At 45.9% G+C, this 12,881-nt stretch overlaps 1 protein-coding gene across 1 annotated transcript in view; it reads left to right on the top strand.

The window, feature by feature from the left end:
* Positions 1-12,881, top strand: part of DGAT1 (diacylglycerol O-acyltransferase 1) — a 40,411-nt gene that overhangs the window by 10,476 nt on the left and 17,054 nt on the right. The window contains exons 4-8 of the mRNA XM_032974429.2: positions 352-437; positions 3,138-3,190; positions 4,521-4,626; positions 7,354-7,488; positions 10,377-10,454. Of these exons, the coding sequence (XP_032830320.1) occupies positions 352-437; positions 3,138-3,190; positions 4,521-4,626; positions 7,354-7,488; positions 10,377-10,454 (458 nt within the window). The remainder of the gene's footprint in view (positions 1-351; positions 438-3,137; positions 3,191-4,520; positions 4,627-7,353; positions 7,489-10,376; positions 10,455-12,881) is intronic.

Raw genomic sequence — 12,881 nt, forward strand, 5'->3', positions numbered from 1 at the left:
CTTGCTGCATGGGTGTTGCCTGCTTGGACGCTGATTGGCTGATGCAGTGAGAACGATGACCTCACCCCTTGCAACCGCAGCCATTTACAGCATTGCTATCTCATGAGCACACCATTATATTTCCTTCGAATTTTGATCCGGTCTCTCTTACGACATTTCAGATCTTACTACAATTGCAGCCTGCCAGACTTTTGCAAGAACTTTCTGTACTCTGGCCCTTGGCCAGCCTATCGATGGCAATTGGCATCTGAACCCAGCATTATTGACGAGGCCACTGCCTGGTGTCATGCCTGCGTTAAAAGGTGTACTTCCCCAGCATAAATGCACGTGTTTGTGTGTGTGTGTGCACAGATATGGAATACTGGTTGACCCAATTCAGATTGTTTCGCTGTTTCTGAGTGATCCGTACAGCTGGCCTGCCACTTGCTTGGTTATCGGTAAGCGCCACCACCCACTCGGTGCATCACTGTCTGTCCGGTCATCAGTGCGTGCTCTTATATTTAGAGTAATTTTGTTTCGTGTGACGTGGCCTAGCGGGAGCGCATTCACCGCTTATTGGATACGAGCGGAAAGTACCCGGCATTGCCTGGCCGAAAAAGACATACACATCGACTTACACAGACATCGACCCACACACGCAAATACATCGACTTACACACACGCACATATCGACTCACGCACACACACATCGACTTACACCCACACACATCGACTTATACACACACACACATGGACATACACACACACACATCGACTCACACACATCGACTCGCACGCACACGTGGACTTAGACACACACATTATTTTAATATTTACGAACTTAATTTTTAAATATTAGGTGTCCCCACACATACACATTATTATTTTAATATATCCTAACTTAATTTTTTAAATATTAGTTTTCTAACTACATGAGTTTAGCGAAAGAAGCAAGAAAATAGTACCTAACAGTGACGTGGTGAGACCTAGTCCCGTGCAGAGCCTTCGGCCTCACCTAGATTGCCCAGCCGGCCGAGGTTGCACCTTGGCAGGCTGGGGCTGGGCTGCTATACCGCCCCCCCACCGCCCGCTCTACAGTAGCAGTTCCTACAAACTACAGTAGGATCTACCTACTCTACAGTAGTATCTACCCACTCCATAATCGTATATACCGACTCTATAATAGTATAGTGAGTTCAACCGAGTCGCAGACGTACTTTTGGAGGCAACGCATTTATGTAACACCAACACACGGGGTAACTGCCCCTTAACAGAATAACTACACTAATTACAACGTAACTAGCTACAACGAACCGGACCCCAGCTTGGGTCCCAGTCCACGTGTTGGAGACTCGGTAGAAAGTAGACGAAGATTTCTTCAGGATAAACAACAGCGCCGGTCCCTCCGGGGGACCTGGCTTATATCCTCTGCGGCGTGGCTGGCTCCGCTCTTGGCCATGACCACCTTCCAGAATCCTCAAGCAGGATCTCGACCCTGACATGTGACCACCCCGAGCCCCCACATGGGGCCCCTGTGGAGACTTAACCAGTCACGAGTCCTCTGGGGTCAACCAGAGTGCCACGGCCCTTAGTAACCCAATTTCCATGGCCGGTACTTCCACACCCTATCCTGTAGGGGCCGGCACTGCACGAAAGCGTGGTGCCATCCAGCGCTATCGATCAGCGCTCACCGAGCCCCTCTAGGGCTGGTTTTGCACCCACATCCTCGTGGTGTCTGCGATGTCGTTACACCGCACGCCGTGCCTCTCCAGGGCCGGCATTATACAGTGACATCCCGCGATGTCACTCCAATAGTATATATTGACTCTATAATAGTATTAACTTCAAAAAAGTGTTGTGGTGAGGCCTAGTCCCGTGTAGAGCCCCCGGCCTCGCCTAGATTCCCCAGCCAGCTGAGGTGGCACCTTGGCAGGCTGGGGCTGGGCCGCTACTACCCCCCCTCCACTATCCCCCCGCCCGCTCTACAGTAGTAGTACATAAGCTCTATAATATTAGTATCTACTGACCCTATAGTAGTAATTGCACACATTGGGGTGGGGGGGGGAGAAGAGGAAATTGTACTTTGAAGAATGTACCTCAGTCTTGTGTTTTTTTGGTTGCATTTTTTACGCAAATGAGAATCCCCCCCCCCTCCCACCGAACGCGTACGTGTCGCTAGGGGGCGCGCATGCGCAGATGCGTGCATTGGCGCGCTGGTAGGTGCAAATAATAGATAAATAACAAAAACTGCACAAAATCGCTAATTAAAGTACTTTAAAGGTGACGGACATGAAATTGGAATAGCGCTGGCTCACCACGGGGCTTATGCCGTTCTACCTGGGTACTTTTTAAAAACGTAAACCCAACGGTTTGCGAGCCAAATCCTTCGTAAGTGTCGGCCACACACACACAGACGGACAGACAGACGTACATAAAATGCTTTTTATAGGTTAGAAGTTCACGGTTTAAATTCAGTGGCCGCCCTTTTTTTACTGCATGTGTATTAACCGTATATATACTACTGTGCACCGTGTGCTTCACAGTGAATATTCAAGATCCCGTGATGTCATTCGAAATAAGTCAGCCATGGCGTGCCATGTCAGGGTCAAAATTGGAAAAAATTCCCGCAAATTACTCAATTGGGATGATACAATTATTGTCCCACTACTGCAAAGCTTGTCAGGAACTTCCTGAAAAAGATTCCTGAGACTTGCCGAGGCTTTCTTGGGTAAACAATTGCAATCGTAATACACATTTGTTTTTTTCCATCCTTATCGTGCGAGAATGTCATTAAAGTGATATGTTTCACAGACAAATTCTGCAATAGTTTCACGATCAGAGAGCAATGTTGCGTGTAATCCTAACTACATAAATTATTGTAATTTTTTTTAATTTGGACTATGGCATCGACACACAATGGCCATCTTTTTTCAAATGACATCAGAGGATCGTTAGCATACACTTTGAAGCAGACGACACCTGTTATGATGATTATACACCCGCGGTAGTAACCAGGGCGGCATGCCAGATTTAAATGTGAACCTCTGTAACATGCACTCTCTCGGCCATGTCACAGCCCCAAATTCCCATGCTTGATTTCACCACATGTCTGCTCATCAGAGAGCTTGCTAAATCGGGTCTGTTTTGTGTCTTTGCAGTGTCTAATCTGTTCATAATGGCCGGTTTCTTCATCGAGAAGCTTCTTGCATCGGTACGTGCAGCTTTAGTTGGGAAATCACTGGCATGTTTGTGTTTTGAGTGCTATTTAGTATTGCGCTTGGTTACCCAGGAAAGCCTCCGTGAGTCTCAAGACTCTTTCTTTAGGAGGGGCCCTGACATGTTTTCGCAGTAGGGGACGGTGGTGCTTATGTGTGCAGTCCCAACTGAGTAATTTGCAAGGAATTTTCAGCCATTGGCCAATAACAGTTACATGATATGATTGTTCTAGCTATTTTGTTTGGAAACTGGAGACCCTGGAGGAAACCCATGCAGAACAGGCGGAGAAACATACAAACTCCACACAAAAAGGCACGCAAGTCGGGAATCGAACCTTGAGGACCTCTTGCTGTGAGGCACGAGCGTTACCACTCTGCTATCACCCTGCCACTTTAGTGTGCTTCGCGTGAACACTTTCTTTCACTCTCCACGTTGGCGCATGTGCAACATGGGCAAACTATCTAAATTACATTAATGAATAACTTTGGTGGCAGACCAAAATGTGAGTTTTGTTTAGCGGTGTGTTAAGGCCCATATTACACAAGAAACACGGATATAGTGACACTCCTCTCGTCTGCGATAACGCCACGGGCACAAGTCATGTAAAATCCAAGCTATAGATTAGAGGAACCTACACCCTGTTATCCACGATTACAGCTCCTCTCATCCGCCACTGTTACCCGTGATGAGTGCGGTTAATAGGTTAGCATTGCACGGGGTCCTAGATCGTGACTGTTATCACAAGCTGAGGTCTGGTGTAGCCATGTTGTATACTGTACTGCAGTATAGCGATGTAGCATACAGTGCTGCTATATAGTGTACTGCATTTCAGTGTAGTAGTGTCGTGCATGGTACTGCAGTGTAATGAGTGACGTAGCGTATGATACTGCAGTGTGGTGGTGTAGCCTATTGCAGTGTAGTGTAAAGTAGTGTCGTAAATACATCCTTGGTATCATCTTCAGTTGCACCATCACCATCCATTGAACAACATTACATTGAGGTTTGGCTGTATTACGTAGCCTCGGGGCCGTATGCTTTGTCACAACTCTGTTCCCGCTTGGCTCTGAGAGTCAGCTCATAGCCATGCTTCACTTGGGCCAGCTCTGACCATGGTCTTAGCTACATTCAGTTCAGGATTTAAATGAGTTGAGCCTCAGCCAAGCCACGGCTGAACCATTTGTGCATCTTTGAAAGCAACCAAGCGGCTCATGCCTGAGCTGAACTGCGTTCGAGGCTGAGTCAGAGCCAAGACGTGAATATCGCCGTCAATTTGCACGCTGCTTTGTGCAGGTGGAAGAAACTACTGTGTGTGTCTCTGCCTGCAGGGAATTCTGGGAGAGCGGCTGGGCCAATGGCTGCACTGGCTGAACCTGCTAACGGAGCTAACACTGCCTGTGGTCGTCACGCTCCTCGTCTCGTCTATTAATCCCAGTACGTGCTCACATCCAAACACACAAATAAACAGACCACCTGTGTCGCCCTACACAGGCTTGGGGCAGGTGCTGTTTGCAAGCATCTATGAATGTCGGTATAGCGAGCGAGGAGGAGGGTAGCCAACATTACAGTGCTTATGTTTACACACCATGTCAGGTACTAATTTAAGGCTCAGTTGACCTAGGAGAGGCCCAGGACCGGTTCCAGTTTAAGTATGTATCACCAATGTTGCTTGTGGAGGAATTTAACTGATGTCCTGGAATTCATAGCACAGTGAGCTAACCATAAACCTACTGCTCCCCATAAATGCATACGGGGACACGCACACATGCATCCAGGATATCCACACACATATACAAGGGGACACATGGAGATGTGCACACACGCAGTTATGTGTGCGCATACACGAGGACACATACACACGGGGACATGCACACAAACCTTCATCACCAAATTTTACCTCAGCCAAGAAATACATCTTAAACAAGTCAGAGAAGATGGTTTATTATTTTCAACTGACCAGAATCTGGGAAGTCATTATTGCTGTTATTCTTAACGTTGCATGGCTACATTTTTGACTGACTTACAGATCAGCACACCGGCTCCAAGAATGGCCCCACGGGAATTCCTTTACTTTTTTCTTTCTTCGTCTTTAAGAACTGGAGATGGCAAATAGTTGTTTTTTAAAGTTTAATTCTTTTCACTTGAATATCAATTGGTGAACCAATGCATCTTTCCATCCCTTGCGTCACAGCACATAGCCCAAGCTCCCTCGGCTCAGTCGTGTTGCACACTCACTTTCCACACCACCCAACCTCGCCCCTGCTCCCACATTCACTTAGGAGTTTGGAAAATAAACTCCCGAACTCACTCTTGTGGCTCTGACAGCACTTGCTGCATAGTTATTACATATAAAGTATGTTTAAGGTCAGTTCGAGAGGTTTCTTCATTGTTAAAATAAATCAGTGGAGCTAGACAGGACCCATCTCCATTGGAGACCCTGAGACTGTGGTGGAAACTCCATATTGCCATGATGGGGGCCAGTGTATTCATAGTAAACAGATGTGGGAACTCTTTAGATGACATGAAGATGCTGCATTTTGCAAATCAAACTGCTGAGGTTGTGAAGTGGATCCATGTGAAGTAGAGCACCGATGGGTTCTGCTATTTCAGGGCATCGTGTAAACATGTTAATAGCTCAAAACTACCGTAAAGCCACCTGGACTTTGTCCAGAGCATTTTCGCAAGAGCACTCCTCATTGATCTCTAGTAAATGTTTTGTTTGTCATTGATCAATTTACTCAACATATAAATAATAAAATTTTTACAACTGACAATCTAAGAGCAAAAAATACTTTCATCGTTAAAGACATGCTCTGGGGTCATGAGGATTGAAGACATCGTTAGCACATGTTTGGGTCTGTTCACTACGTTTATTATCATATTGCGGTATTTAGTTTTTTTTTCAGAGGGTACGGTTTTATTGCGTAAACATCGCAGCATGTCGATATGTAATGCAGTGTCTTACATGGCCACGTGGCACTATTATAAAATAAGTGACTTTTGTTCTGATGTAACGCTTCGAATTTGCAAAAATAATTGTGAACCTCTGTATTAATCGTTAACCATGATCAGCTGCTACTGTGATGAGGGCAGGGCCAAGTTGTCTTCGTTCCCCATAATCTAGCAAAGCAACATTCTACATAACGCCTGAAATGGGCTCATCTCATTGCCGTCACCATCTGAGCACCGTAGCTACCCCGTCATTCTTGCCACATTTGGCAATAGACGCTGACTCTACTTGAGCAAATAGCTATAGTGAAATGGGTTTTTTCCTGATAATCTTGTTTTTATCTGTATGCATGTATGTATGTTGAACTTCATTCGCATCGTACGTAGCCAAATGTGCTAATTGGAAAGCTGCCGCTTTCAGAAGTGTTTTCAGTGTTCATTTCTGTAATGTCCAGGATATGAACAGTAACATCACATGCATTCATCATCACTTTGAAACAACCAAATCCCACCTCCTGCTCTGAACAGAAACTCAGATCTCACCATCATCTGACCTCACACATTCAATATTCCCAGCAAACAGCCTCTTACACGCTCTCCGGTTGAAAAGTGGAGTTTGTGTTTTCACCAGAGATAGAATCTATGTTTCAGACTGCTATGATCTTGAGATCTCTGTAGCACTGTGGTATTCGCATACCAGACTCCGTCTTGGACTGGCCCACTACCTTAGATCTGTTCCTGACTTCTGGCCTGACTCCACACATAGTTGACGTTACTTCACCAGTTGGCACGTCTGACCTCCGTTAATTACTGTAAAGTACTTCTGCCCCCTTGTATATGAAAGTGACCGAGATATTGTGGCATTTAAAAATTGCTTATTGGAATTAAGGTCTGCAATGTAATACTCTATGCTCCATCTCCTTGACAGACGTCCACCACAATGTTAGAACGACGGTTTTTTTTGCCAACACAAATCTTCACAGTCTATCTAAACATAGAGGGGGCGACTCGCTCCAGACCGAGTGTTGAGTATGACTTGATGACAGCTGAGTGTGTATTTTGGCAGTAATCTAAGGTTGCGTGTTGACACATGATGTTCAGAAGTAATGGTTCTGTCAAAAGTGGGAGCTCTGCAATGTCGGTTCTTCACATCTTAGTTGGCATGCAATTGATCGCATCTGGTGGATTGGTCAAACCCCCCGTTGGTCGCAGTCTGCTCCGCCATCATGCTGTTCGTCTACACGGTGCTCTTCCTAAAGCTCTACTCGTATGCCGACGTCAACCGCTGGTGCCGCGAGCAACGTGGCAAGCCCGGCGCAGGGCGCCGCTTCGCACGTTCCCTCTCCAGTACGCACGCTCTCCGCCACGCCGACACCCTCACCCTCACTCCTACTGGCACGACGCTTGTTTACCCAAAATGTCGCCGAGTCTCAAGATTATTTTACAGGAGGGTCCTGTAAAGTTTTTATAACTGTAACGTGTAATCCCATTTGAGTAAATTGCATGCAGTTTCTCAGCATTTGGACAATACCAGTTACACTTCATGTTTTTTCACCTATGGGAGGAAACCCGAGAACCTGGAGGAAACCCATGCAGAACAAGGGGAGGTCATACAAACTCCACACAGCAAAGGCCCGAGTCAGAAATTGTACCCAGACCCTTTTTGCTGTCAGGCACGACCATCTATTTGTATTATTGTACATTTAAATTAAGTATATGGATTCATATTCGTGGTTCTTTCAATCAGTCACGTAGAAGGGAAACAATAAAATAATACAAATATAAAACAATACAATTCTCACGACGTTTCGACTGCAACACAAGCAATCATCATCAGGTGTGAAAACCACAACAAGAAAATTTGAAAAAAGTGGCCTGGGTCACATCGCTGCAGACGAAGAAAGATCTGAAATCGCTGCAACCCTTAAAAACGCTATGATGCCAGCTACCAACCTCAGAAAAGATTAGCGTTTTGAATTATATAAATTAAAAAAGAGGGATGACATTGTCATCCTCTCGGCTGACAAGGGCAATGCCACTGTCATCATGGATAAAATAGAATATAACAACAAAACTAAGAAATTACTCAACGATGGCAGCTATACAAAAATAAAAATAGATCCCACCAACATCCTCGTCATAAAAACCAACAAAATAATTTCTGATTCAACCGCATTAATTGATCAAACCAAACAGTTCTCGTTGAAACCTTCTGCTGCCAGGCCACCAAGATTATACGGCTTACCAAAAATACATTAAGTAGATACACCCCTTTGTCCCATCGTCTCTACTATCAACTCCCCCACCTACAAACTGGCTCGTTTTCTGTCTGAAATCCTGCGGCCTTTCACTGGAAAAACCACCTCTGCGGTACAAAATTCTACTCACCTGGTATCGACAATCAAGGGTATTTCCCTGTCCCCAGACGACCTGTTTGTCAGTTTTGATGTAGTTTCCTTATTCACCAAAGTTCCTGTACCTGACATCGCAATCATTGAAGACTTGGTTCATCAAGGACTAAACACTGAGGTACCCCCCCCTGGTTAGACACTGCTTAACCAATACATACTTCACTTGGAATGGAACTTTCTACAAACAAATTGAGGGCACCCCAATGGGCTCCCCCCTATCTCCGGTTGTAGCCAACATTTTCATGGAGAAATTTGAGACTGACGACATCCAGACTGCCACTCTGCGCCCAACCTTATGGAAGAGGTACGTGGATGACACTTTTGTCATCTGGCCACATGGCCGGCCTGCTCCAGACCAATTCTTCGACCACATCAATTCCATACACCCAGCCATCAGATTTACCATGGAAGTCGAAAAAGATGGTAAGCTACCTTTTTTGGATGTCCTAATAAAAAAGAGACCTGATGGTTCAATGAGCCACTCTGTCTACAGGAAAGCTACCCATACGGATGCTTACCTGAAACCGGATTCCCACCACCATCCATCCCAGAAGAATTCACTCATCAAGACTCTGCACCATAAAGCCCAATGCATATCCGACCAGGAACACATAGCCAGTGAACTCAAGCACGTACACCAAGCTCTTAAGGCTAATGGTTATTCCAACTACACAATCCGCAAAGATATCACTCCAACCATGAAGAAGGACCCTCTTGAGGAGCCTTTCAAAACCATCACTTTACCCTACATTGCGGGGATCACAAAAAAGATCTCCAAAATCTTGAATAAACACAAGATCCAGGTCCGATTCAACACATTACATAAAATCCGTGATCTGGTTCTGTCTGTAAAAGATGTGATTCCGGACATACAGTACCCTGGCGTCTACAAACTAAGTTGCCTCTGTGGTCGTAGTTACATTGGAGAAACCAAACGACATGTCTCGGACCACATTCGTGAACACAAAGCAGACCTGAAACACGGTAGGACCAACACCCCGGCCGTGGCTACCATGAGAGATTCGTTCATGAGGCTATCCACATATGCAAACACAGAGACAATTTCAACCGAGAATTAGGATTCTGGCTTAGCAATCATTGGAAGGATTTGATAAACCATTTCGGGTCTTAATTGATTGATCACGCTTAAGGTGGCTTTCAGACCGCATCCATTATTTTTCATCTCCCCCTTCCTCTTTTCCAAACATAGATGGACTCGTCCATCTGAACAAACTGTCAAATATCGCTATCCGTGGTGCTAACGTTAAAAAACTGCCACTTTTTTAAAATTTTCTTGTTGTGGTTTTCACACCTGATGATGATTCCTTGTGTTGAAGTCGAAACGTCGTGAGAATTTTATTGTTTTATATTTTTATTATTTTATTGTTTCCCTTCTACGTGACTTTACAGAAAGAACCAAGAATATGAATCCCTGCAGTCACAAAAGCTTTAAATCAAAAGTATATGGATGTTATTTATCTGTACAGTATAGGATTAATGTTATTAACCATTTACATTTTTCCTGTATATTGAGTCGTACACGGGGACATAACCCCAGTATCTAGATTTGCGATTTCTATTTTCTCGGAGATTTTCAAGAGCCTAACCCTCGCGAATGTCCAGGTCTTACCATACGATGAAATCACCTGCAAGTTACTCAATTTGGGATCTCGTATAGAAACGTTGACTACCAAAACTAGGCAGGATCTTGCTGATGTAGTGTATTGAGACTAAGTGTGGGTGCATTTGGAAAATTAAACGTAATCACGGTAATCACAATAACACTCGGTGTCCCATTGTACCATGGTGTTTGTGCCCCCGCAGCATCCTCAGTTGGCAAGGTGAACGGAGAAGCCAAACAGGTGGCAGTCGTGCATTACCCTGACAACCTGAACTATAGAGGTGCGGCTTCACACACAGCTGGCATCACAGCACTACCCATGAATACACATCCACAGCATAGCTAACACATAGCATAGCTAATACTACATCGCTAATACAAACCATATAGCCAATACACAGTATAGCTAACACACCGTATAGCTAATACACACTGTATAGCTCAGAATCTGAATCTTAAATTCATACTGGAGTAATCCGATGAGCTATGAAGCTCTTTTTCACAAATGTCCAGTAGCTAGACTCTACGGGCAGTCCTCGACTTACGAACGGGTCTCGTTCCCAAGACCCGTTCGTAAATCGACTGGTTCGTATGTCAGAATTCACTAATGTACCGTATTTACTTGTATTTAATTGTACATACGGTTAGTGTTATAAAATGTATAGCAGTTCAACAAAAAAGGGAAGCATTGTTAAACTCATAAGAATAAATATTGTACATTGGCATGTAATACTCAAAAATACTGTATAGTAAATAAAACAAAATAAAGTAACATGAAAAGAAAAAATAATCTGTTTTATTATATATTACCTTGAGTCCTGATGCTGGCTTGCTTGTCGGAAGAGGTGTAATGAGTCCCCACGATTGTGCCCACACACAACAACAACAACAACAACCACCGCCATTCACCACTTAGTGGCGGTGACGTCACCACGACGCTTGTGCCAAACCATGTGCACCTTGAGGCCACGTGAAGTGTCGAACGCCCGCTCAACCACATAACGTGGTTGAGCAATAGGGAGCCATCCCTTGACCGCACCCGGGCATCGATCAGCCTCCCATTATATCTGTACCATATGGAGATTCCCCCGGTACAGCTTTTGAAGGCTTCCTGAACTACATGGTCAAAATAGATGTTAAATAATGTGGGAGCCAGAGGACATCCCTGTCGCACCCCAAGGTGTACAGGGAATGGCTCTGACTCCTGGCCACGTAGTTTTACCCGGGCCCGCTCACCATCATGAAGGTCCTTAATGATCGTGAGCAGAGGGTCAGGGACTCCAAAAGCACGAAAAACAACCCAGAGCCCAGGCCTACAGATGGTATCATAGGCTTTGACCAGGTCAATAAAGCAGAGATGTAAGTCTTGTTGGAATTCCCTACACCTCTGCTGTAGCAGACGGACAGAAAATATGGCATCTGTGCAGGACCGCCCTTTCCTTAAACCGCATTGGGGCTCCGCAAGCCTCTCCTCAGCGTGCCTGGCAAGGCGATGTTGAATAATCCTTGCCAGGACCATTCCCGGCACACTGAAGAGTGAGATGCCCCTGAGTGAGATGCCCCTGTAGTTGTTGCAGTCTGTGCGGTCCCCCTTCTTAAAGAGGGAGACCACCAGGGCATCCTTCCAATCCTGCAGAACCCGTCCAGTGGTCCAGATTGTTGTTATGATGTTATATAGGACAGTCTGTGCACAAACGCCACCCTCTCTCAGCATTTCGCTTGGGAGATTGTCTCTACCCAGTGCCTTTCCTGGTCTCAGACTCCGGTTCGCCTTCAGTACTTCCTCAACAGATGGCACCTCAGCCAGCCACTCACAGAGGGTGACTTCTTCCAATATTTGAGGCACCGCAGCCTCAGCAGGGTCATCCCCACTTTGTGCCACGATGTTTTCCTGGCTGAGGGATTTTCCCTCCCCCAGGACCTCACAGAAATGCTCAGCAAATTTGCAAACCTGTTCCTGGGGATCGGAGATTGGATCACCGTTTTTTCCCCTAATGATGGTAATAGGTGTGGCATTGCAGGTTACTTTTTTGATGGAGTTAAATAGAGATTTGTGATCACGGGCCACTGAGGCAGACTCCATCTCCTCAGCAACCCGCGACCACCACCCATCCTTGCAGCGCCTCACGGCTCTCCGAACCTCCGAGCGAAGGCTGCGGTAAGCCTCATTCTCTGACGTGGGATTCTGTAGCCGATGACAGTTGGCCTGTCGCTTTTTCTCAACCATCCTGAACACCTCCTCTGTCAGCCAGGGTCTCTGGGGAGGTCTGGACCGCGTACCCAAAGCAGCCATTGCAGCTGCATGAGTCACAGTTCTAAACCTCGCCCATTTACCCTCGACATCAGGAGGAGTGGGGGACGATGCCAACCCCAGCGATGATGAAATTCTCGCTTGCAACTTTCATCAGATAACTGAGACCAGGCCACTTTAGGTTGGAATGGGGTCCTGGGTGTACACCCACCACCGGAGTGGAAGAATGGCAGGCGCATCTTACAGATGACTAGTCAATGGTCAGAGGGCAGATCAGCTCCACGGTAGGTCCTGGTATCAAGGACATGGGCTCGCATCCGCTGGTCCGTCACTATGTAGTCCAGCAGATGTTCTTGCTTGGACCCGGCATGCATCCATGATATTGTGTGGATGCGCCGATGCCGGAACAGCGTGTAGGTAATTACAAGCCCATGGGCTGCTCAAAAATCTAGCAGCC

Source organism: Petromyzon marinus, chromosome 54, assembly GCF_048934315.1.
Source record: "Petromyzon marinus isolate PM22_M1 ecotype Great Lakes invasive population chromosome 54, UKy_Petmar_22M1.pri1.0, whole genome shotgun sequence".
Taxonomy (NCBI): Eukaryota; Metazoa; Chordata; class Hyperoartia; order Petromyzontiformes; family Petromyzontidae; genus Petromyzon; species Petromyzon marinus.